Raw genomic sequence first — 26284 nt, 5'->3', positions numbered from 1 at the left:
TGTTCTGGATGGTAGTATCCAGAACTTTGTTCCTGTTCTGGATGGTGGTATCTAGAATGTTGTTCCTGTTCTGGATGGTAGTATCCAGCATGTTGTTCCTGTTCTGGATGGTGGTATCTAGAATGTTGTTCCTGTTCTGGATGGTAATATCCAGCATGTTTTTCCTGTTCTGGATGGTAGTATCCAGAATGTTGTTTCTGTTCTGGATGGTGGTATCTAGCATGTTGTTCCTGTTCTGGATGGTAGTATCCAGCATGTTGTTCCTGTTCTGGATGGTAGTATCCAGCATGTTGTTCCTGTTCTGGATGGTAGTATCCAGCATGTTGTTCCTGTCCTGGATGGTAGTATCCAGCATGTTGTTCCTGTTCTGGATGGTAGTATCCAGCATGTTGTTCCTGTTCTTAATGGTAGTATCCAGCATGTTGTTCCTGTTCTGGATGGTAGTATCCAGCATGTTGTTCCTGTTCTGGATGGTAGTATCCAGAACGTTGTTCCTGTTCTGGATGGTAGTATCCAGCATGTTGTTTCTGTTCTGGATGGTAGTATCCAGAACTTTGTTCCTGTTCTGGATGGTGGTATCTAGAATGTTGTTCCTGTTCTGGATGGTAGTATCCAGCATGTTGTTCCTGTTCTGGATGGTGGTATCTAGAATGTTGTTCCTGTTCTGGATGGTAATATCCAGCATGTTTTTCCTGTTCTGGATGGTAGTATCCAGAATGTTGTTTCTGTTCTGGATGGTGGTATCTAGAATGTTGTTCCTGTTCTGGATGGTAGTATCCAGCATGTTGTTCCTGTTCTGGATGGTGGTATCTAGAATGTTGTTCCTGTTCTTAATGGTGGTATCTAGAATGTTGTTCCTGTTCTGGATGGTAGTATCCAGCATGTTGTTCCTGTTCTGGATGGTGGTATCTAGAATGTTGTTCCTGTTCTTAATGGTGGTATCTAGAATGTTGTTCCTGTTCTGGATGGTAGTATCCAGCATGTTGTTCCTGTTCTGGATGGTAGTATCCAGAATGTTGTTCCCTTTCTGGATGGTAGTATCCAGAATGTTGTTCCTGTTCTGGATGGTAGTATCCAGCATGTTGGTCCTGTTCTTGATGGTAGTATCCAGAATGTTGTTTCTGTTCTGGATGGTAGTATCCAGAATGTTGTTCCTGTTCTGGATGGTAGTATCCAGCATGTTGGTCCTGTTCTGGATGGTAGTATCCAGCATGTTGGTCCTGTTCTGGATGGTGGTATCTAGAATGGTGTTCCTGTTCTGGATGGTAGTATCCAGCATGTTGGTCCTGTTCTGGATGGTGGTATCTAGAATGTTGTTCCTGTTCTGGATGGTAGTATCCAGCATGTTGGTCCTGTTCTGGATGGTGGTATCTAGAATGGTGTTCCTGTTCTGGATGGTAGTATCCAGAATGTTGGTCCTTTTCTGGATGGTGGTATCTAGAATGTTGTTCCTGTTCTGGATGGTGGTATCTAGAATGGTGTTCCTGTTCTGGATGGTAGTATCCAGCATGTTGGTCCTGTTCTGGATGGTGGTATCTAGAATGTTGTTCCTGTTCTGGATGGTAGTATCCAGCATGTTGGTCCTGTTCTGGATGGTGGTATCTAGAATGGTGTTCCTGTTCTGGATGGTAGTATCCAGCATGTTGGTCCTTTTCTGGATGGTGGTATCTAGAATGTTGTTCCTGTTCTGGATGGTAGTATCCAGCATGTTGGTCCTGTTCTGGATGGTGGTATCTAGAATGGTGTTCCTGTTCTGGATGGTAGTATCCAGCATGTTGGTCCTGTTCTGGATGGTAGTATCCAGAATGTTGGTCCTGTTCTGGATGGTGGTATCTAGAATGTTGTTCCTGTTCTGGATGGTGGTATCTAGAATGGTGTTCCTGTTCTGGATGGTAGTATCCAGCATGTTGGTCCTGTTCTGGATGGTGGTATCTAGAATGTTGTTCCTGTTCTGGATGGTAGTATCCAGCATGTTGGTCCTGTTCTGGATGGTGGTATCTAGAATGGTGTTCCTGTTCTGGATGGTAGTATCCAGCATGTTGGTCCTTTTCTGGATGGTGGTATCTAGAATGTTGTTCCTGTTCTGGATGGTAGTATCCAGCATGTTGGTCCTGTTCTGGATGGTGGTATCTAGAATGGTGTTCCTGTTCTGGATGGTAGTATCCAGCATGTTGGTCCTTTTCTGGATGGTGGTATCTAGAATGTTGTTCCTGTTCTGGATGGTAGTATCCAGCATGTTGGTCCTGTTCTGGATGGTGGTATCTAGAATGGTGTTCCTGTTCTGGATGGTAGTATCCAGCATGTTGGTCCTTTTCTGGATGGTGGTATCTAGAATGTTGTTCCTGTTCTGGATGGTAGTATGCAGACTGTTTCCGGGATCCACATCTATCTTTGATATCTTCAAAAACCAGTTGGGAACTTCCCCTGGATTTTGTCACCATTTATTGTGGAGTTCTAAGCAGATATACTGAAAATGGTTCTATCTTCCAATGAGGAAGAATCCTTTTCAACATTCCTGCATCCAGATCTGGATCAGTTTAGGTTAAATCAAGACCTCTCTTCTCTTCTCAGAGACACATCATGAACATCCCTTCAGGATTTTTATGTAAAGTTTCTGACAAACAGACAGACAGATGACAATAAAAGCAAGCTCCTCAGCAGAGGTTAAAGTTCAGATTAGTTTACAAAACCACCGAATTTTCCATCAGAGTTTCCATCTCCTCAAAATCATCAAACAATTCCTTCACCTTACAGAGGATTATACAAGCAGTACTGTTGCAAACATAAACTCCAAAAACATACGTGTGTGTGTGTGTGTGTGTGTGTGTGTGTGTGTGTGTGTGTGTGTGTCACTGAATTTAAGATGTGTTTTTATTTTTTGACTGCTGTAAAGCACTTTGTGTTATTTTCATTTGTTAAAAGTGCTTCATATAAAATTTACTTCCTACGTACCTAAAGTCTCTCCCAAACCTGGATTCCTCTGCTGTGTACGCTGTGACGAGGACAGAAGGCCAACTGAATGTCCAGGGGGAAACTTTAATCAGTGTAATTTGTATCTTTGACTTGTGTTCTGATCTCGTGATGTTGTGTTCCATGCCTGCATGAGGAGAACATTGAGAACTATCATGAGGAGGTTTTGTCAGAATTAAACTGTAGAACCTTCATCAGTTGAATCTGCAACTCTTTACAGAACTCTACCTTCACAAACACTCGGCACCGTTCAGCAGTCGGTCATCAGACTGACCATGTTCCAGCAGCTGGAAGCCATGTTTAAAGCTCATAAGACAGCTGAATGATAACTTTAGGTTACTGATGCTTTCCTGTTGAAAGGTTTGCAGAGATAAGATGAAACAGATGAAATGGCAAACCAGACAGAAAGCTGAGGTAGACATGTAACAGTTACTGGTAAAGATCTCTGTTTGTCTGTAGTGGAGGGCATGAAAGTGGTGGAGATTGAGAAATGTCGCAGTGACATCAAGAAGCTTCGTGAGGAGATCGGATCCCAGAACAGGTGAGAAAAACCTGCTGGTGTTTTATAAACCCATCTCCAAGAAGGTTGGAGCTCTTTGTAAGACGTAGATTAAACCAGAATTCAATGATTTACAAACTTCAACAGGTTATATTTTCTTCCCAGTAGAAGATAAACGACATATCAGATGATGAAACTGAGAAATTTGATTGATGCAACAACACAAAACAGATTAAATGGTAAGATGATGACAGTGAAAGAAAAGAGGGTGAAGCTTCACTAAAAGAGACGTTTGGCTGCAGGAGAGTGGCTCGTCAGTGACAGCACTGATGCTCAAACTGGTTTTAAACCCATTTTTATTCACTTTCAGGATTTTCCTGGAAGACCATAAGAACCTGAGTCCTCGGAGAGATGTGCCCTCCTACCCCAAGGTGAGCCTTCTTACTAAGTTTAGTGGAGAATGAAAGTTTTAGGTAAAGACTTCTGGTTCGCAATGAAGGCTCCCTGCATGGATTCAATGGTCTGCTTCCGTCTGGTGCGAGGGGTGGTGTAAATCAAATCAAATCAAATCAAATTCACTTTATTTATCCGTTAGGAACTTCATTTGCGGGTAGAGCACGACCATGACAAATAAAATAAAAAGACATGTCCACACACACAACTCAACCTGTCAGTTAATAAATAAGTTAAAAACAACAATTGACACCAATATGCCATACACAGTCATAAATATAACAGTCTGCAATAGCCATCAAGCATTTAACAGATGGATAGAGGTGGGAAGGAAGGTGGAAGTGGCCCTCTTTGTTCTCAGAGGGAGAGACCTGTACCTGCGCCCTGAAGGTAACAGGGTGTAGTGAGAGTGCAGGGTGTGCGAGGGGTCAGTGGAGATCTGGGTGCCTTTTCTCAAGACTCTGGTGTTATAGATGGTACTGAGTGACTGCTGCTCCTGACCTTTGATTTTACTACTGATTTTAACAATCTTATTGAGCATCTTGTAAATGCAGAACAGTAAATTATTGTGTCAACAGGATAGCATGATAAATAAAAGGGGACATCACTTCAAATCTCCCAAATCTGCTGTCTCTGGATGCTCAAAGTGACAAAATATATGTGTTTTATTTCAGAAGTTAATGTTGTTCTAAAATACAAAGAAGATGTTTCCCTTTCGGCTTGTCCCTTTGATGGGGTCACCACAGCGAATCATCGATCATCGCTGAATTGTAGGGGAGCGGGACTCAAACCGCTGACCATATATATATATATATATATATATATATATATCCTGGAATGTCTGAAGCTGTACAAGATCGACGGCAACATGACGACCTTTGTTGCAAACTCAATGAGGCTGTGGCAGACCACCCTGGAGGCCAACTTCAAGTCAGTTGCACATGTCTCCATCAAATGTGGCATGTATCAAGGAGATGTCCTGTCCCCGCTGCTGTTCTGTAGAGGCCTGGACCCCCTCAGCCAACTAATCAACAAGACTGGCTATGGATACCGACCCAGGAATGGGGCCACCATCAGCCGCCTCCTGTACATGGATGACATCAAGCTGTACGCTAAGAGTGAGCGGGACATCGACTCACTGATCCACACCACCAGGATCTACAGCAGGGACATCGGAATGTCATTCGGACTGGAGAAATGTGGGCGGATGATAACAAAGAGAGGGAAGGTAATCCATACGGAGGGCATTGCACTCCCAGAGGGCAGGAAAACAGATGTGGAGGAAAGCTACAAGTACCTGGGCATACCATAGGCGAATGGTAACCATGAAGAAGCCACAAGGAAAGCTGCCACAGCTACATACCTGCAGCGACTGAGGCAAGTACTGAGAAGTCCACTCAATGGCAAGAACAAGAGCCGGGGAATTAACAGCTCTGCCCTGCCAGTGATCCAATACCCTGCTGGGATAATAAGATGGCCAAAGGAGGAAGCTCAGACCACGGATGTCAGAACACAGAAGCTGCTCACCATGCATGGAGGGTTCCACCCCAAGTCCAGTGTCCAGCGACTAGACACTAAGCATAAAGAAGGGGGCTGGGGACTGGTGAGCATCAAGGCCACTATCCAAGATGAAACATCCAAGCTCCATGATACATCAGGAAGAGGGCACCGAAGGATGAAGCACTTAATGAATGTCTCAGACAATGGAGTCTGGAGGAACACGAGATGGAAGAACCATCATGGGAGGAAAAGCCCCTGCATGGGATGTACCACCGGCAGATCACCGAAGTGGCCGATATAAACAAGTCCTGTCAATGGCTGGAGAGGGTCTACCAGACCAGGCAGGATCCCAGATCTACCAGGCCAGGCAGGATCCCAGATCTACCAGGCCAGGCAGGATCCCAGGTCTACCATACCAGGCAGGATCCCAGATCTACCAGACCAGGCAGGATCCCAGATCTACCAAACCAGGCAGGATCCCAGATCTACCAGACCAGGCAGGATCCCAGATCTACCACACCAGGCAGGATCCCAGATCTACCAGACCAGGCAGGATCCCAGATCTACCAGACCAGGCAGGATCCCAGATCCACCATACCAGGAAGGATCCCAGATCCACCAGACCAGGCAGGATCCCAGATCCACCAGACCAGGCAGGATCCCAGATCCACCATACCAGGCAGGATCCCAGATCCACCAGACCAGGCAGGATCCCAGATCTACCAGACCAGGCAGGATCCCAGATCTACCAGACCAGGCAGGATCCCAGATCCACCAGACCAGGCAGGATCCCAGATCTACCAGACCAGGCAGGATCCCAGATCTACCAGACCAGGCAGGATCCCAGATCTACCAAACCAGGCAGGATCCCAGATCTACCAGACCAGGCAGGATCCCAGATCTACCAGACCAGGCAGGATCCCAGATCTACCAGACCAGGCAGGATCCCAGATCTACCCCACCAGGAAGGATCCCAGATCCACCAGACCAGGCAGGATCCCAGATCCACCAGACCAGGCAGGATCCCAGATCTACCAGACCAGGCAGGATCCCAGATCTACCAAACCAGGCAGGATCCCAGGTCTACCAGACCAGGCAGGATCCCAGATCTACCATACCAGGCAGGATCCCAGATCTACCAGACCAGGCAGGATCCCAGGTCTACCAGACCAGGCAGGATCCCAGATCTACCAGACCAGGCAGGATCCCAGATCTACCAGACCAGGCAGGATCCCAGATCTACCATACCAGGCAGGATCCCAGATCTACCAGACCAGGCAGGATCCCAGATCTACCAGACCAGGCAGGATCCCAGATCTACCATACCAGGCAGGATCCCAGATCTACCATACCAGGCAGGATCCCAGATCTACCAGACCAGGCAGGATCCCAGATCTACCATACCAGGCAGGATCCCAGATCTACCATACCAGGCAGGATCCCAGATCTACCAGACCAGGCAGGATCCCAGATCTACCAGACCAGGCAGGATCCCAGATCTACCATACCAGGCAGGATCCCAGATCTACCATACCAGGCAGGATCCCAGATCTACCAGACCAGGCAGGATCCCAGATCTACCAGACCAGGCAGGATCCCAGATCTACCAGACCAGGCAGGATCCCAGATCTATCATACCAGGCAGGATCCCAGATCTACCAGACCAGGCAGGATCCCAGATCTACCAGACCAGGCAGGATCCCAGATCTACCAGACCAGGCAGGATCCCAGGTCTACCATACCAGGCAGGATCCCAGGTGCAGACGATGCAAAGGAGCCCCTGAAACAATCCAGCTCCTCCCAGCAGGGTACAAGATACTGGCAGGCAAAGAATACATGGAGCACCATAACCAAGTAGCTGCATAGTGTACAGGAACATCTGTGCAGAATATGGACTGGAGACCCCTTAGTCCCAGTGGGAAACTCCCCCCAAGGTGGTGGAGAATGAGAGGTCTAAGATCCTCTGGGACTTCCAGATCCAGACAGATAAAATGGTGGTGGCCTACCAAGCGGACATAGTGATCATGGAGAAGCAGCAGAGGAAAGCCGTAGTGATCGATGTATCCATCCCCAATGATGGAAATATCAGGAAAAAGGAGAAACTGGAGAAGTACCAAGGCCTCAAGGAAGACCTGGAGAAGGTCTGGAGGGTGAAAGCAACAGTAGTACCCATAGTGATGGGAGCACTGGGGGGCCGTGTCCCCCCCACTGGAGAAGTGGCTCCAACAGATACCTGGTGGAACATCAGACATCTCCGTCCAGAAGACATCAGTCCTAGGAACAGCTAAGATACTGAAGTGGAGCCTCCCAGGACTCTGGTAGAAAACCTGAGCTGGAGAGATGAACAGTCGGCCTACGCTGGGTGATGGGAGGGAGTGGGGGTGGGGGGGGGGGGGGGGGGGGGGGGTTATCTTTTTTAACTCTTGAAAACTCTTTTAACTCTTCAAACACATCAGCAGTGCTGTATAAGACATTAAAGTTAAAGAACATACACCTGATCATACTCTAACACCCCCCCGCGCACATATAAAGTATGGAAGTTTTGTTTGTACAGCACCTTTCATGTTCGAGACAAAGTGTTTTACAGTAAACATTAAAAGCAAAGAACCTTGATGACAAAATCTCTTCTCATCCTCATCTGGTTGCAGTACCATCTGTCTCAGGACACAATGGACGCCCTCAGAAGGACCACGTTTGATGCTTGGCAGTGGGAACCCAACGAGGTGAGTTTTGTTCTGAAATTATTCAGACTTTTTCTCTTCATGCAGGTCAATGTGGAAACTAAAACTCCATTCAGGAGCAGAAATATTCCAACACAGACACTGTTATTAGTTTATGTGATCAATAATATGTAACTGCTTCATTTGAGGGGATTCAGGTTTTGGGACTGACACACCTGACACATTTATTCCTCAGTGGCTTCTGATTGACAGGCTGTGAGGACTGAAAACGTGGATGTTCCTGAAACATGACAAAAACCTGTAAAATGTTCATTTATGAGAACTTTTATTTAACACGCACACCAAAGAATAATCTTCATCCTCATCTTCATTCCCACATTTCATTTTATGCGGACAATATAAACATGAAGGCAGAAACTTAAAATAATACAAAAATAAAAATTAATTGTCTTCAATAAGTTTAAAATTGCTTATAATTAAAAAAAATAAAGGATGTAAGCAATTGATATCCTTAAGATGGCGACCTCTGCTGATCCATAACAAGAAAGTAAAATAACAAGAAGCCTGGTTAACTTTTAGAGAACTGGTTTTCCTTTGGTCTGAACACATTGAGCAGGTTTAAAATGTCAGAATGTAAAGTTTTCTTCCTGCAGCAGCTTTCAGTCTCATCCTGGTCCTGGTCTGTCCATCCAGAGAACATCTGGCTAGCATCACCTTTTCCAACACTGCCCCCAGTATTCAATTCAATTCAGCTTTATTTGTATTGTGCTGCACAACGGAGTCATCTCAGGATACTTTACATCAATTCAAGCCAATAGCCAAGTTAAGAAAAACCAACTGCTTTGAATCTTGACTTGGATCCATTCCCTCATATTGAGAGGATCCTGAGGCGACAGTGGGAAGGAAAAACCTCCCTTTTATCAGGAAGACAAAACCTCCGGCAGACCCCGGCTCAGGGAGGGCAGCCATCTCCTGGACTGGCTGTGGTGGAGAGGACAGGAAAGACAGACCCGTATGCACTGCAGCTTTTATCCAGGAAGACCTGCAGAAAGAGGAGAAACGTGAATGATGCCGTTACTGTCAAATGTTTGTGCGATTTGTTGCGCTTTTCCTTTAAGGCAGGAAACTCCTCCTTCGTTGTCCTTTACCGTCCCGGTCGTCCAAATGCAAACTCTGGTCACTTTCACAAACTTCAGCGCTGCATATGAGACATGCTGCTGGTGGGATTTTTTAACAAGGAATTATGTTGGATTGCTAGCATAGAGCTAATGCTAAATGCTAAATAGTACAACAGCCACTCACGTGTAGCTGCCTACCGACAAAACAACTGCCACACGGACTTCATGTGTCTGTGCGTGGTGTGCTTAGGCAGGAAAAAGTTGTGGTTTCCTGATGTCGGCTGGTGTTTAGACAGAAATTCTCCGTTCACCAAATGGAAGCTGGTTGACTACAGTGAGCAGACATCGCCACAGTAAACATTCCCAAGGTTGATCAGACCGAGGACCGGTGTCCTGCAGGTTTTCCAAGTGTTCCTGCTGGAACACACCGGATTCATGCTCAGACATGCTCTGCACATGTCTGCTAAATAGACATTGAATCAGGTGTGGTGCAGCAGGGACACTTGGAAAACCTGCAGGACACCGGTCCTCGGGGACCAGGATTGGGGATCCCAGACTTAGATGACATCCTGTTACAGGCCAGATACTGATACGCACATGAAAAACCTGGAAAATCAATTACAGAGACTACAAGGCCAAAAGCTAAAGGTTAACAGAGACCAGTGTGTCGTTTTTCGGCCATCTGATACGACACTGCGAGAGCAGCAGTTCCGAATACAACTATCATTATTAAGTTACTATGGCAAGTTCCTTCCCAGCCTGTCCTCTCTGATGGCACCGATGAGGGTTTCACTTCACTAAGATGCCAAGTGGGAGTGGTGGAGTTAGGAGGCCTGTTATCTGGCATCAGGACTGTTATGTCAGAAAGGATGCTAAGAAGTTACTCCTCTCAAACAGGGTGCTGACATATGATGACCCAGACCTACCACTGCTTTAGCATGTGATGCTTGACCAGTTTGAGCCGGTACTTTCACCAGATGCCACTGGAAAGCCCATAGCTTTTGCTTCTTGGATGTGAACTAAGGCTGAGTGAAATTACTCTTAGATAGGAAAAAAAAAGCTTTGGGGTTGGTTTTTAGTGTAATGGAATTCCATGAGTGTTTGTTTGGTTGTAAGTTTCCATTGATAACTGACCACAAGCCATTACTGAAGATACTGGGACCAAAATCAGGAGTACCAGTCCTGGCGGAAGCCCGGATGCACGGATGGTCTCTGAATTTGGCCGACGACTCGTATGAAATACAGTGCAAATCCTCTGAGCAGCATGGAAATGCCGAGCCATTATCCAGACCGCCGATGCTATATAACAGTTCTCCCAACTCACAGCCGACGAACAGCGTCTCACTTTGGCCATCCTGACAGAACATATAGTTTCATTTTGCTGATACGGGATCTCTTTGTGTTTCCTGTGTCTTCTGCAGTGACCATCAGACAGTCAAAGCATGTTCCAGATGCTCTGGACCAAAACTCTGCTGATTACGTTCACTTTGCCTGACTTTTCGTTGACGCCAGAAAGTTCCAATTCCACAAAATGGATGAGCCACAAGTTCTGTTCATGTTTGGTTGTTTTCCAGATGCTGAGCTGCCTGGAGCACATGTACCATGATCTGGGCTTGGTGAAAGACTTCAGTATCAACCCCATCACCCTGAGGAGATGGCTGGTGAGATATTTCTTTAAAGCCAATGCAATGTGCTGTTTAGACTAGAATAAGCAAATATTGCTTGTCTTTTGTTGTGACATGGCTTTCTCTCTGTGTGAAGCTGTGTGTTCGTGACAACTACAGGAATAATCCCTTCCACAACTTCCGCCACTGTTTCTGTGTGACCCAGATGATGTACAGTATGATCTACCTCTGCAACCTCCAGGTAGTCTCTCTGTTTGGACTGACATACCTTGAAACGCCCAAACATTGTTTGCTGGACCCAATCCGAATCCCAGGTTGATTTGGACGGGAAAGTGGGAAGGTGCTGGGTAATTTACCTAAAACAGGCTGGGAGATCCATTAGAAAGGGAAGTGATTGCAAACAGCAACAGGTTTGCTGGTGAAACTGGGAAACAGTATAAATACTGCCATACTTCTGTTAAAATCCTGGTGAAGTCCAGATAATAAAGTTTGTTGGGGTCTGAACAAAGACCAAGATGAAAATATTTCCGTTTGTTTCCAGGAAAAACTGACTCAGCTGGACATCTTGGTTCTGATGACGGCGGCGGTTTGCCACGACCTCGATCACCCCGGCTTCAACAACACGTGAGACAAACAGAAAAACCCAGAAACTCGTCATCTCCACACTTTGTCTTCCTCTAACATTTCATATTTTTCCATCCATTCCTGTCTTTGATTTTAGCTCTTTGGCACCCGATGGGTTGCAGGCGGGACATGTTCAGTGTTCCTGCAGGATCTTAAAGGTTCTCCTTCATCCACTCCGGGCGCCTTCTTTTTTCGTCTTTTCGCTTTGTTCTTCCTATTCTTCCTGATCCCTCCATCCCTTCATACCTCACCTATCTGTTCCTGCTTTGTGTATTTCCTCTTCCACCAGGTACCAGATCAACGCCAGGACGGACCTGGCAGTGCGATACAACGACATCTCTCCTCTGGAGAACCACCATTGTGCTGTGGCCTTCAGGATCTTCTCTCAGCCTGAATGCAACATCTTCTCCGGCTTCTCCCCCGAAACCTTCAAACAGATCCGACAGGTCAGAGCTGGCTGAGTGTGGGTTGTACTGTCAGTACCTCCGCCAAGAAGGTTGTTTTTACCAGCGTTTATCTGATTGTTTGTCTGTTTGTTGGTGAAAAGTAAGAACTGGTTGAACTCTGGTGGTGATCCGGATCCCCGTTTGGATCCGGGAACTTTTTGAAGCATTCTTTACCATTGTGCATGTCGGAGGTTTGCGCTCTCCGACTGCTTTTCCAGTTTGTATTTTAAGTTACTGTTATTCTGGAGTCATGTGAGGACAAGCAGCAGCATGGCGGCTTGAGCCAGAGCTCCAGCTGGTGATGCTCTTTGGACAAATAGTCTGACATTTATATCATTTCTCTTGGATTAATATTTGAATCCAACCAGCAAATATGTCGTAAACTGGTGCAACTTTTACAAGAGCAATGAGGACAAACAAACAGTGCACCACGCCTCCACGCCTTCCGCGCCACCAAACCAGCGATGGATGTCCATTCATTAGTGGAAGATATTCCAAAACAGAAACATTACTCAAACTTTCCTCTGAGAAACAAGAAGAACTGCTTCTATGGAGGATAAACTAGCTTCTGCACACATTGGCAACACTGAATCCCACCTGGGTTTTCTCCCTGAGGGCAGCAAGGGCCGAGGCTTGCTGTCCTTTCCTAACAAATATGTCACACAGCTCTTAGAACTCGACTTTCCCAGCAGAATGGAAGTTGTCCATAAGTACGGATCCATCATGAGGTGCCAATCAGGGCTCCTGGACAGAGAATGTACTCTGGAGGCAAGATGAGGGAGGCGTTATGGTACCAGCGTTGTGTGGTGATCTTCCCAGGCTATTCTAGACTTGTGGCTGAGATGCAAGCAGCTGCTTGATGCAGACCACATCAGATCCTCCCTCATGTTCCAGACACGGCTCCAGAAGCAGACCAACAGGAGGGCATCACTTTTTCAGCCTGCTTTTGTCAGCTCCAGTGGCTCCGTGCAGGATGCTGCGTTCAAGGCCACTACATTATGATAAAGAACTTTAATAAAAGATTTTTAAAATACAGCTATAAATACATAGTTGGTCTAACTGCATGAAAACATACTGTGGCTTTCAGGCCCCTTTCAGTGTAGTTTCTGTTTGGTCCCTATTAAAGCGGTAACGTTGGGTTAGAAACACACATAAAGCTAAAGTCTTTAGGCTGAAGCACAAGGCTTTGCCTGCCATGCACTACACTTCTCATGCCAGATGAGAATTGGACGTTTTTTCTAGAGTTTGTCTGTGAATTTATATTTGAGTTTCTGAATTTTCCAGCTTTATTACACACTGATCCAAAACCCCCGAACAGCTTCCTCCCTCAGTCATTCAAGCCAGTCAGTCCAAAACCTTGCAGAACCTCGCCTGCACTTCGTTGTGTTAACCCTTTAAGGTTCTGGTCTATTATTTGGAAGAGGTACACTTGCAGTGACTTTGATGAATCTCTACCAGCTGGTTTGGTGTGTTTGTTATAGCAGTACTGTTTCACTGTTGTTATATGAACGTCCTCTTTTTAACATATCAACCGTTTGCTAATAACATTTAATCTGTTTATTCTTGTCCAAAACAAACAGAAAAACACAGAAATGTTTTTCTCAGGCCCTCTTGTTTGTGTGAAAGTTAAAGGGTTAAAAAGAGAAAAACTACGGGAGCTGAATGGAGTAAAACTAGAGAGGACAGAAACGCTTCTTTCCTTGTCTGTAAATATCTGAGCTTGGATTGGTGGTGGAGGCTGGAGCCCACATCTGCTGTGGGAGGTCGCTACACCTGGACGGGTCACCAGGTCACTGCAGAGCGGCGATTCCTTCTAAAGCAACAACCACCTGGGTTTCCCTCGCCGTCTGTCGGGCAGCACGACTAGAGGACGATGATGATGAAGATGGGTTGATGGCTGGAAACTGGAGGAAGAGATGCTGAATCCACAGGTCTCCAGTTAAACTGGACTAACCTGCCACAACTGCACGGTCATGATGTGGGCTTTTTGTGTAGTCTTGAGTTCCTATTCCCTGTTTTATTTTGGAGTTTTTCCCTGTGTGTACCCCTGTGTGTACCATTGTGTGTACCCCTGTGTGTACCATTGTGTGTACCCCTGTGTGTACCATTGTGTGTACCCCTGTGTGTACCCCTGTGTGTACCATTGTGTGTACCCCTGTGTGTACCATTGTGTGTACCCCTGTGTGTACCATTGTGTGTACCCCTGTGTGTACCCCTGTGTGTACCATTGTGTGTACCCCTGTGTGTACCATTGTGTGTACCACTGTGTGTACCATTGTGTCTACCCCTGTGTGTACCATTGTGTGTACCCCTGTGTGTACCACTGTGTCTACCCCTGTGTGTACCATTGTGTGTACCATTGTGTGTACCCCTGTGTGTACCCCTGTGTGTACCACTGTGTGTACCATTGTGTGTACCACTGTGTGTACCATTGTGTGTACCATTGTGTCTACCACTGTGTCTACCCCTGTGTGTACCACTGTGTGTACCACTGTGTGTACCATTGTGTGTACCATTGTGTCTACCACTGTGTCTACCCCTGTGTGTACCACTGTGTGTACCCCTGTGTGTACCATTGTGTGTACCATTGTGTGTACCCCTGTGTGTACCCCTGTGTGTACCACTGTGTGTACCATTGTGTGTACCCCTGTGTGTACCCCTGTGTGTACCATTGTGTGTACCCCTGTGTGTACCATTGTGTGTACCACTGTGTGTACCATTGTGTCTACCCCTGTGTGTACCATTGTGTGTACCCCTGTGTGTACCACTGTGTCTACCCCTGTGTGTACCATTGTGTGTACCATTGTGTGTACCCCTGTGTGTACCCCTGTGTGTACCACTGTGTGTACCATTGTGTGTACCACTGTGTGTACCATTGTGTGTACCATTGTGTCTACCACTGTGTCTACCCCTGTGTGTACCACTGTGTGTACCACTGTGTGTACCATTGTGTGTACCATTGTGTCTACCACTGTGTCTACCCCTGTGTGTACCACTGTGTGTACCCCTGTGTGTACCATTGTGTGTACCATTGTGTGTACCCCTGTGTGTACCCCTGTGTGTACCCCTGTGTGTACCCCTGTGTGTACCACTGTGTGTACCATTGTGTGTACCATTGTGTCTACCACTGTGTCTACCCCTGTGTCTACCCCTGTGTCTACCCCTGTGTGTACCACTGTGTGTACCACTGTGTCTACCCCTGTGTGTACCACTGTGTGTACCACTGTGTCTACCCCTGTGTGTACCACTGTGTGTACCACTGTGTCTACCACTGTGTGTACCCCTGTGTGTACCACTGTGTCTACCCCTGTGTGTACCACTGTGTGTACCCCTGTGTGTACCACTGTGTCTACCACTGTGTGTACCACTGTGTCTACCCCTGTGTGTACCACTGTGTCTACCCCTGTGTGTACCACTGTGTCTACCCCTGTGTGTACCACTGTGTGTACCATTGTGTGTACCACTGTGTGTACCACTGTGTCTACCACTGTGTGTACCACTGTGTCTACCCCTGTGTGTACCACTGTGTGTACCACTGTGTGTACCCCTGTGTGTACCACTGTGTCTACCCCTGTGTGTACCACTGTGTGTACCCCTGTGTGTACCACTGTGTCTACCACTGTGTGTACCACTGTGTCTACCCCTGTGTGTACCACTGTGTCTACCCCTGTGTGTACCACTGTGTCTACCCCTGCGTCTACCACTGTGTGTACCATTGTGTGTACCACTGTGTGTACCACTGTGTGTACCACTGTGTCTACCACTGTGTGTACCACTGTGTGTACCACTGTGTGTACCATTGTGTGTACCACTGTGTGTACCACTGTGTGTACCACTGTGTGTACCACTGTGTGTACCACTGCGTCTACCACTGTGTGTACCATTGTGTGTACCACTGTGTGTACCACTGTGTGTACCACTGTGTGTACCATTGTGTGTACCACTGTGTGTACCACTGTGTGTACCACTGTGTGTACCACTGCGTGTACCACTGCGTGTACCACTGTGTGTACCACTGCGTGTACCACTGCGTGTACCACTGTGTGTACCACTGTGTGTACCATTGTGTCTACCACTGTGTGTACCATTGTGTGTACCACTGTGTCTACCACTGTGTGTACCACTGTGTGTACCATTGTGTGTACCACTGTGTGTACCATTGTGTGTACCACTGTGTGTACCACTGTGTGTACCACTGCGTCTACCACTGTGTGTACCACTGTGTGTACCACTGTGTGTACCATTGTGTGTACCACTGTGTGTACCACTGTGTGTACCACTGTGTCTACCACTGTGTGTACCACTGTGTGTACCATTGTGTCTACCATTGTGTGTACCACTGTGTGTACCACTGTGTGTACCACTGCGTCTACCACTGTGTGTACCACTGTGTGTACCACTGTGTGTACCACTGCGTGTACCACTGCGTGTACCACTGTGTGTACCACTGCGTCTACCACTGTGTGTACCACTGTGTGTACCATTGTGTCTACCACTGTGTGTACCATTGTGTGTACCACTGTGTCTACCACTGTGTGTACCACTGTGTGTACCACTGTGTGTACCACTGTGTGTACCATTGTGTGTACCACTGTGTGTACCACTGTGTGTACCACTGCGTCTACCACTGTGTGTACCACTGTGTGTACCATTGTGTGTACCACTGTGTGTACCACTGTGTGTACCACTGTGTGTACCATTGTGTGTACCACTGTGTGTACCACTGTGTGTACCACTGTGTGTACCATTGTGTGTACCACTGTGTGTACCACTGTGTGTACCATTGTGTGTACCACTGTGTGTACCACTGTGTGTACCACTGTGTCTACCACTGTGTGTACCACTGTGTGTACCATTGTGTCTACCATTGCGTGTACCACTGTGTGTACCACTGCGTCTACCACTGTGTGTACCACTGTGTGTACCACTGTGTGTACCACTGCGTGTACCACTGCGTGTACCACTGTGTGTACCACTGTGTGTACCACTGTGTGTACCATTGTGTCTACCCCTGTGTGTACCATTGTGTGTACCACTGTGTCTACCACTGTGTGTACCACTGTGTGTACCACTGTGTGTACCACTGTGTGTACCATTGTGTGTACCACTGTGTGTACCACTGTGTGTACCACTGCGTCTACCACTGTGTGTACCACTGTGTGTACCATTGTGTGTACCACTGTGTGTACCACTGTGTGTACCACTGTGTGTACCATTGTGTGTACCACTGTGTGTACCACTGTGTGTACCACTGTGTGTACCATTGTGTGTACCATTGTGTGTACCACTGTGTGTACCACTGTGTGTACCATTGTGTGTACCACTGTGTGTACCACTGCGTCTACCACTGTGTGTACCACTGTGTGTACCACTGTGTGTACCATTGCGTCTACCACTAAAGCCTGTCATGGTGTCTAACCCTCAGATCTGTTGCATAGTGTCAGACGTACCACTCCAGTCCAACAGGACCAGTACAGAAAGAAGTCCTGATGCCATGAAAAGAGTATTTCCTGAACCTGTCTGTCTCCTATCCAGTATAGGAGTGTTTTTAAAGGGAAACCTTTCTCAGAACACTAAAAAATAACTTTACCAAGTTGGACTCAAACTACCCAACCTAAAAACCCAGAATCTGCTCACATGTTGTTTGTCATGATGATGTGTTTGTCTTTGTGCTTCTCATCAGGGAACCATCACGCTGATCCTTGCAACAGACATGGCTCGACACGGAGAAATCCTCCAGTCCTTCACAGAAAAACTAAACGACTTTGACTTCAATGACCAGGAACATGTGACCTGTGTAAGCTGAAACTGGTTCATGTGCTGATTACTCAGAGTGGTTCAGATGGTCTGAGCTTTGAAGAGAGACAACATTAAATAAAAGGATGCTCAGCTGACTGGATCGATTAACTGATGTCCTTCATCATCAGCCCTAAACAGATCATGCTTCACAAAGCCATGGCTTCACTTCATGCTTTACATCATGCATCACATTAGTGTTTCACGTCATGCTTCACGTCATGCTTCATGCTTCACGTCGTGCTTCACGTCATGCTTCACGTCATGCTTCATGCTTCACGTCGTGCTTCACGTCATGCTTCACGTCGTGCTTCATGTCATGCTTCATGCTTCACGCTTCACGTCGTGCTTCACGTCATGCTTCACGTCATGCTTCATGCTTCACGTCGTGCTTCACGTCATGCTTCATGTCATGCTTCATGCTTCACGCTTCACGTCGTGCTTCACGTCATGCTTCACGTCATGCTTCATGCTTCACGTCATGCTTCACGTCATGCTTCATGTCATGCTTCATGCTTCACGCTTCACGTCGTGCTTCACGTCATGCTTCACGTCATGCTTCATGCTTCACGTCATGCTTCACGTCATGCTTCACGTCATGCTTCATGCTTCACGTCATGCTTCACGTCATGCTTCATGTCATGCTTCATGCTTCACGCTTCACGTCGTGCTTCACGTCATGCTTCAAGTCATGCTTCATGCTTCACGTCATGCTTCATGTCATGCTTCACGTCGTGCTTCATGCTTCACGTCATGCTTCATGTCATGCTTCACGTCGTGCTTCATGCTTCACGTCATGCTTCACGTCGTGCTTCATGCTTCACGTCATGCTTCATGTCATGCTTCACGTCGTGCTTCATGCTTCATGTCATGCTTCACGTCATGCTTCACGTCGTGCTTCATGCTTCACGTCATGCTTCATGTCATGCTTCACGTCGTGCTTCATGCTTCACGTCATGCTTCATGTCATGCTTCATGTCATGCTTCACGTCATGCTTCACGTCGTGCTTCATGCTTCACGTCATGCTTCATGCTTCACGTCATGCTTCACGTCATGCTTCATGTCATGCTTCATGCTTCACGCTTCACGTCGTGCTTCACGTCGTGCTTCACGTCATGCTTCACGTCATGCTTCATGCTTCACGTCGTGCTTCACGTCATGCTTCATGTCATGCTTCACGTCATGCTTCATGCTTCACGTCATGCTTCACGTCGTGCTTCATGCTTCACGTCATGCTTCATGTCATGCTTCACGTCGTGCTTCATGCTTCACGTCATGCTTCACGTCATGCTTCATGTCATGCTTCACGTCGTGCTTCATGCTTCATGTCATGCTTCACGTCGTGCTTCATGCTTCACGTCATGCTTCATGTCATGCTTCACGTCGTGCTTCATGCTTCATGTCATGCTTCACGTCGTGCTTCATGCTTCACGTCATGCTTCATGTCATGCTTCACGTCGTGCTTCATGCTTCATGTCATGCTTCACGTCGTGCTTCATGCTTCACGTCATGCTTCATGTCATGCTTCACGTCATGCTTCATGTCATGCTTCACGTCGTGCTTCATGCTTCACGTCATGCTTCATGTCATGCTTCACGTCATGCTTCACGTCGTGCTTCACGTCATGCTTCACGTCATGCTTCATGCTTCACGTCATGCTTCACGTCGTGCTTCATGCTTCACGTCGTGCTTCATGCTTCACTTCATGCTTCATGTCATGTTTCATGCTTCACGTCGTGCTTCATGCTTCATGTCATGCTTCACGTCATGCTTCACATCATGCTTCACGTCATGCTTCACGTCATGCTTCATGCTTCACGTCATGCTTCATGCTTCATGTCATGCTTCACGTCATGCTTCACGTCGTGCTTCATGCTTCATGTCATGCTTCACGTCATGCTTCACGTCGTGCTTCATGCTTCACGTCGTGCTTCACGTCATGCTTCACGTCATGCTTCACGTCATGCTTCATGCTTCATGTCATGCTTCACGTCGTGCTTCACGTCATGCTTCATGTCATGCTTCACGTCATGCTTCATGCTTCATGTCATGCTTCATGTCATGCTTCACGTCGTGCTTCACGTCGTGCTTCATGCTTCATGTCATGCTTCACGTCATGCTTCATGCTTCATGTCATGCTTCACGTCGTGCTTCACGTCATGCTTCATGTCATGCTTCACGTCATGCTTCATGCTTCATGTCATGCTTCATGTCATGCTTCACGTCGTGCTTCACGTCGTGCTTCATGCTTCACGTCATGCTTCATGTCATGCTTCACGTCATGCTTCATGCTTCATGTCATGCTTCACGTCGTGCTTCACGTCGTGCTTCATGCTTCACGTCATGCTTCATGTCATGCTTCACGTCATGCTTCATGCTTCATGTCATGCTTCATGTCATGCTTCATGTCGTGCTTCACGTCGTGCTTCATGCTTCATGTCATGCTTCACGTCATGCTTCATGCTTCATGTCATGCTTCACGTCATGCTTCACGTCATGCTTCACGTCGTGCTTCACGTCGTGCTTCATGCTTCATGTCATGCTTCACGTCATGCTTCATGCTTCATGTCATGCTTCACGTCATGCTTCATGCTTCATGTCATGCTTCATGTCATGCTTCACGTCGTGCTTCACGTCGTGCTTCATGCTTCATGTCATGCTTCACGTCATGCTTCATGCTTCATGTCATGCTTCATGTCATGCTTCACGTCGTGCTTCACGTCGTGCTTCATGCTTCATGTCATGCTTCACGTCATGCTTCACGTCGTGCTTCATGCTTCACGTCATGCTTCATGCTTCACGTCATGCTTCACGTCATGCTTCATGTCATGCTTCATGCTTCACGCTTCACGTCGTGCTTCACGTCGTGCTTCACGTCATGCTTCACGTCATGCTTCATGCTTCACGTCGTGCTTCACGTCATGCTTCATGTCATGCTTCACGTCATGCTTCATGCTTCACGTCATGCTTCACGTCGTGCTTCATGCTTCACGTCATGCTTCATGTCATGCTTCACGTCGTGCTTCATGCTTCACGTCATGCTTCACGTCATGCTTCATGTCATGCTTCACGTCGTGCTTCATGCTTCATGTCATGCTTCACGTCGTGCTTCATGCTTCACGTCATGCTTCATGTCATGCTTCACGTCGTGCTTCATGCTTCATGTCATGCTTCACGTCGTGCTTCATGCTTCACGTCATGCTTCATGTCATGCTTCACGTCGTGCTTCATGCTTCATGTCATGCTTCACGTCGTGCTTCATGCTTCACGTCATGCTTCATGTCATGCTTCACGTCATGCTTCATGTCATGCTTCACGTCGTGCTTCATGCTTCACGTCATGCTTCATGTCATGCTTCACGTCATGCTTCACGTCGTGCTTCACGTCATGCTTCACGTCATGCTTCATGCTTCACGTCATGCTTCACGTCGTGCTTCATGCTTCACTTCATGCTTCATGTCATGCTTCATGCTTCACGTCGTGCTTCATGCTTCATGTCATGCTTCACGTCATGCTTCACATCATGCTTCACGTCATGCTTCACGTCATGCTTCATGCTTCACGTCATGCTTCATGCTTCATGTCATGCTTCACGTCATGCTTCACGTCGTGCTTCATGCTTCATGTCATGCTTCACGTCATGCTTCACGTCGTGCTTCATGCTTCACGTCATGCTTCACGTCGTGCTTCACGTCATGCTTCACGTCATGCTTCACGTCATGCTTCATGCTTCATGTCATGCTTCACGTCGTGCTTCACGTCATGCTTCATGTCATGCTTCACGTCATGCTTCATGCTTCATGTCATGCTTCATGTCATGCTTCACGTCATGCTTCATGCTTCATGTCATGCTTCATGTCATGCTTCACGTCGTGCTTCATGTCATGCTTCACGTCATGCTTCATGCTTCATGTCATGCTTCATGTCATGCTTCACGTCATGCTTCATGCTTCATGTCATGCTTCATGTCATGCTTCACGTCGTGCTTCACGTCGTGCTTCATGCTTCATGTCATGCTTCACGTCATGCTTCATGCTTCATGTCATGCTTCACGTCGTGCTTCACGTCATGCTTCATGTCATGCTTCACGTCATGCTTCACGTCATGCTTCATGCTTCATGTCATGCTTCATGTCATGCTTCATGTCATGCTTCACGTCATGCTTCATGCTTCATGTCATGCTTCATGTCATGCTTCACGTCATGCTTCATGCTTCATGTCATGCTTCATGTCATGCTTCACGTCGTGCTTCACGTCGTGCTTCATGCTTCATGTCATGCTTCACGTCATGCTTCATGCTTCATGTCATGCTTCACGTCGTGCTTCACGTCATGCTTCATGTCATGCTTCACGTCATGCTTCATGCTTCATGTCATGCTTCATGTCATGCTTCACGTCGTGCTTCACGTCGTGCTTCATGCTTCACGTCATGCTTCATGTCATGCTTCACGTCATGCTTCATGCTTCATGTCATGCTTCACGTCGTGCTTCACGTCGTGCTTCATGCTTCACGTCATGCTTCATGTCATGCTTCACGTCATGCTTCATGCTTCATGTCATGCTTCATGTCATGCTTCATGTCGTGCTTCACGTCGTGCTTCATGCTTCATGTCATGCTTCACGTCATGCTTCATGCTTCATGTCATGCTTCATGTCATGCTTCACGTCGTGCTTCACGTCGTGCTTCATGCTTCATGTCATGCTTCACGTCATGCTTCATGCTTCATGTCATGCTTCACGTCATGCTTCATGCTTCATGTCATGCTTCATGTCATGCTTCACGTCGTGCTTCACGTCGTGCTTCATGCTTCATGTCATGCTTCACGTCATGCTTCATGCTTCATGTCATGCTTCACGTCGTGCTTCACGTCGTGCTTCATGCTTCATGTCATGCTTCACGTCATGCTTCACGTGAATTTTCAAGAAAATCTAAATAGCTGAATTAAAACTTTATAAACAAATGAGCATAAATACTTTCAAAAAGAAAACTGTGAGGAAGCATCAATCTGGACAGCTCAGATTTCATTCCAGTAGCAACCATGCATCACATAACCAGAATGAAATCAGAATTAAAGCAGGGACATTTCTTGTGAAGTTTCAGTTACAGATTAACTTTGTGGGATTCAATGAATTACTGGTTTTACTTTTTAACTGCATTAACCCCTAAAAGTCCACAGGCCACTTTTTCCTGCTTTTTTCTTTTACCTAACCTAGCCTGTAGAATCTGAACTCTTTTCCTCCCAGTAAGCATGCGGACATGACGTTTCCGTGCGGACGTGACGTCTCCGTGCGGACGTGACGTCTCCGTGCGGACGTGACGTTTCCGTGCTGACGTGACGTCTCCGTGCGGACGTGACGTCTCCGTGCGGACGTGACGTCTCCGTGCGGACGTGACGTTTCCGTGCAGATGTGACGTCTCCGTGCGGACGTGACGTTTCCGTGCAGATGTGACGTCTCCGTGCGGACGTGACGTTTCCGTGCGGACGTGACGTCTCCGTGCGGACGTGACGTCTCCGTGCGGACGTGACGTTTCCGTGCGGACGTGACGTCTCCGTGCGGACGTGACGTTTCCGTGCGGACGTGACGTTTTCAGCCTCAGTTGTCAGATTCTGAAGCTAAAATGATGTAAAATAAATGTATGAACAGATAAAGCAGCATAAAGAGCAACCAGAAGTTTGTAGAAATAACACACATAGATCTGCAGTGACCAAGCCTTTTCTCATCTGCACATCATTCTCTCACGTCTGTAACACACACACACACACACACACACACACACACACACACACACTATTTCCATGTTTCCACACGTCTTCCTGCTACGATCTACCTGCTGTCCTCACTAAAGTCTGTTAAATGAGTGGTTCCAGGTAGGGGGAGGGGGGCTGCAGCAGTCTGAATCGTGCAGCAGACATGTTTGGGCCAAATCTGGCCTGCGTTTGGTACTTATGTCTCTGCTAGGCATGGTTCTGGCATATATGACCAGAAATGATCCAAATATTGACATAAATTTCAGATGTTTCCTTGTGAGCCACGGCAGCTCATCTGTCTGAACATTTTCTGTCAGAACATCTCCAGTAAACACATCAGATCCATGAAAGACAGCAGGAACATGATGAGCAGTCAGGAGACGGTTTGGTCCTGATCCCGTGGGTCAGTCCCCTTACAGCAGGTCTCGGTGTGGTGCAGATTCAGTGGGATCATGGAGGTTCTCTGTCTATGTGCAGCTGAAGATGATGCTCATCAAATGCTGTGACATCTCCAATGAGGTGCGTCCCATGGAGGTGGCCGAGCCCTGGGTGGACTGCCTGCTGGAGGAGTACTTCACCCAGGTGGGTCAGCGGCGCTTTCACTCAGCAGCCAGTCCCGTTTTTAGTCTCCATTACTCTGAAACTAATGTTTGAGAACAAAGAATGAAGCTCTCAGGCTGGATGTGTTGTAGTGAAGAACCAGCAGGAGAATTTTAGTTCCTGTTGTTGGAGTCTGAACCTGGACCTGATGGTGTTTGTGCCTCAGAGTGACAGAGAGAAGGCAGAAGGACTTCCTGTGGCTCCATTCATGGACAGAGACAAGGTCACCAAGCAGACAGCCCAGGTCGGCTTCATCACAGTCATCCTCATCCCCATGTTTCAGACCGTGATGAAGGTGAGCATGCAAATCTGCATATCACTATTATTACTATTATTATCATGATCAATATTATTATTATTATGATAGTAAAATAACATAAAATAATAAAAGTTTTAAACGGGTGAAAAACATGAACTATGAGATGAAAATGAGGCTTTAAGAGGACGTTCAGGGTTCTTGGTTAACAGCGCCACCTGCAGGCAGACAGCTCACACTGCCAATGCTGGGGGGGGGGGGGGGGGGGGGGGGGGGAGTTTTATGTGAAATCATTTTATTTGGTTTATTTAGAACAAATGAACAAAACAAACAACTTTAATTTTTTATTCCGTTTTTTTTTTTCTTATAAACAGTTGAATAAAAAATGATGCAGGAAAGAAAAATCCCACCTGGACCAGATGTAGACCATCCTGGTTAGCTGAATTGTTTGCTAGCTCTGTGTGTGTGTGTGTGTGTGTGTGTGTGTGTGTGTGTGTGTGTGTGTTTGTGTGTGTGTGTGCGCGCAGCTGTTCCCTGAGATGGAGGAGGCCATGCTGCAGCCACTCAGACAGTCTAGAGACCGGTATGAACACGTGGATCAGAACGATCAGGTAGAAAGATTTCTGCACGTTTCTCTGGAGGCGTCGCATCTCTTCGGGACTCACCGTCTCCCTGCAGGCGCAGAAGAAGAACCCAGCGGAGAAGTAGAGGAGTAACCGTCCTTCATGGCTGGAATCTGTGTGTTGGAGCTGCTGAGGGACCGCCAGGACGTCTGGAGGACCGCCTGGACGTCTGGGGGACCGCCTGGACGTCTGGAGGACCGCCTGGACGTCTGGAGGACCGCCTGGACGTCTGGAGGACCGCCAGGACGTCTGGAGGACCGCCTGGACGTCTGGGGGACCGCCAGGACGTCTGGAGGACCGCCAGGACGTCTGGAGGACCGCCTGGACGTCTGGGGGACCGCCTGGACGTCTGGAGGACCGCCTGGACGTCTGGGGGACCGCCTGGACGTCTGGAGGACCGCCAGGACGTCTGGGGGACCGCCTGGACGTCTGGGGGACCGCCTGGACGTCTGGGGGACCGCCTGGACGTCTGGGGGACCGCCTGGACGTCTGGGGGACCGCCTGGACGTCTGGGGGACCGCCTGGACGTCTGGAGGACCGCCTGGACGTCTGGGGGACCGCCTGGACGTCTGGGGGACCGCCTGGACGTCTGGAGGACCGCCTGGACGTCTGGGGGACCGCCAGGACGTCTGGGGGACCGCCTGGACGTCTGGGGGACCGCCAGGACGTCTGGGGGACCGCCAGGACGTCTGGGGGACCGCCTGGACGTCTGGGGGACCGCCTGGACGTCTGGAGGACCGCCTGGACGTCTGGAGGACCGCCAGGACGTCTGGAGGACCGCCTGGACGTCTGGAGGACCGCCAGGACGTCTGGGGGACCGCCTGGACGTCTGGAGGACCGCCAGGACGTCTGGGGGACCGCCTGGACGTCTGGAGGACCGCCTGGACGTCTGGGGGACCGCCTGGACGTCTGGGGGACCGCCTGGACGTCTGGAGGACCGCCAGGACGTCTGGAGGACCGCCTGGACGTCTGGAGGACCGCCTGGACGTCTGGGGGACCGCCAGGACGTCTGGAGGACCGCCAGGACGTCTGGGGGACCGCCTGGACGTCTGGGGGACCGCCAGGACGTCTGGGGGACCGCCAGGACGTCTGGAGGACCGCCTGGACGTCTGGGGGACCGCCTGGACGTCTGGGGGACCGCCAGGACGTCTGGAGGACCGCCAGGACGTCTGGAGGACCGCCAGGACGTCTGGGGGACCGCCAGGACGTCTGGGGGACCGCCAGGACGTCTGGAGGACCGCCAGGACGTCTGGGGGACCGCCAGGACGTCTGGAGGACCGCCTGGACGTCTGGAGGACCGCCTGGACGTCTGGGGGACCGCCAGGACGTCTGGGGGACCGCC

At 48.3% G+C, this 26284-nt stretch overlaps 1 protein-coding gene across 1 annotated transcript in view; it reads left to right on the top strand.

The window, feature by feature from the left end:
- The window catches only part of LOC306766931 (high affinity cGMP-specific 3',5'-cyclic phosphodiesterase 9A-like), a gene marked incomplete at both ends in the record, with an annotated part of 114501 nt that extends 89466 nt beyond the window's left edge, over positions 1 to 25035 (top strand). The window contains 11 exons of the mRNA XM_079254789.1: positions 3430 to 3511; positions 3840 to 3900; positions 8071 to 8145; positions 10796 to 10882; positions 10983 to 11087; positions 11388 to 11470; positions 11760 to 11916; positions 17600 to 17713; positions 23941 to 24045; positions 24230 to 24358; positions 24847 to 25035. Of these exons, the coding sequence (XP_079110915.1) occupies positions 3430 to 3511; positions 3840 to 3900; positions 8071 to 8145; positions 10796 to 10882; positions 10983 to 11087; positions 11388 to 11470; positions 11760 to 11916; positions 17600 to 17713; positions 23941 to 24045; positions 24230 to 24358; positions 24847 to 25035 (1187 nt within the window). The remainder of the gene's footprint in view (positions 1 to 3429; positions 3512 to 3839; positions 3901 to 8070; positions 8146 to 10795; positions 10883 to 10982; positions 11088 to 11387; positions 11471 to 11759; positions 11917 to 17599; positions 17714 to 23940; positions 24046 to 24229; positions 24359 to 24846) is intronic.
- Positions 25036 to 26284: the final 1249 nt, after the last annotated feature.

This window comes from Telmatherina bonti (assembly GCF_933228915.1).
Source record: "Telmatherina bonti genome assembly, chromosome: 15".
Taxonomy (NCBI): domain Eukaryota; kingdom Metazoa; phylum Chordata; class Actinopteri; order Atheriniformes; family Telmatherinidae; genus Telmatherina; species Telmatherina bonti.
This window is presented reverse-complemented; position numbering and strand designations above follow the sequence as displayed.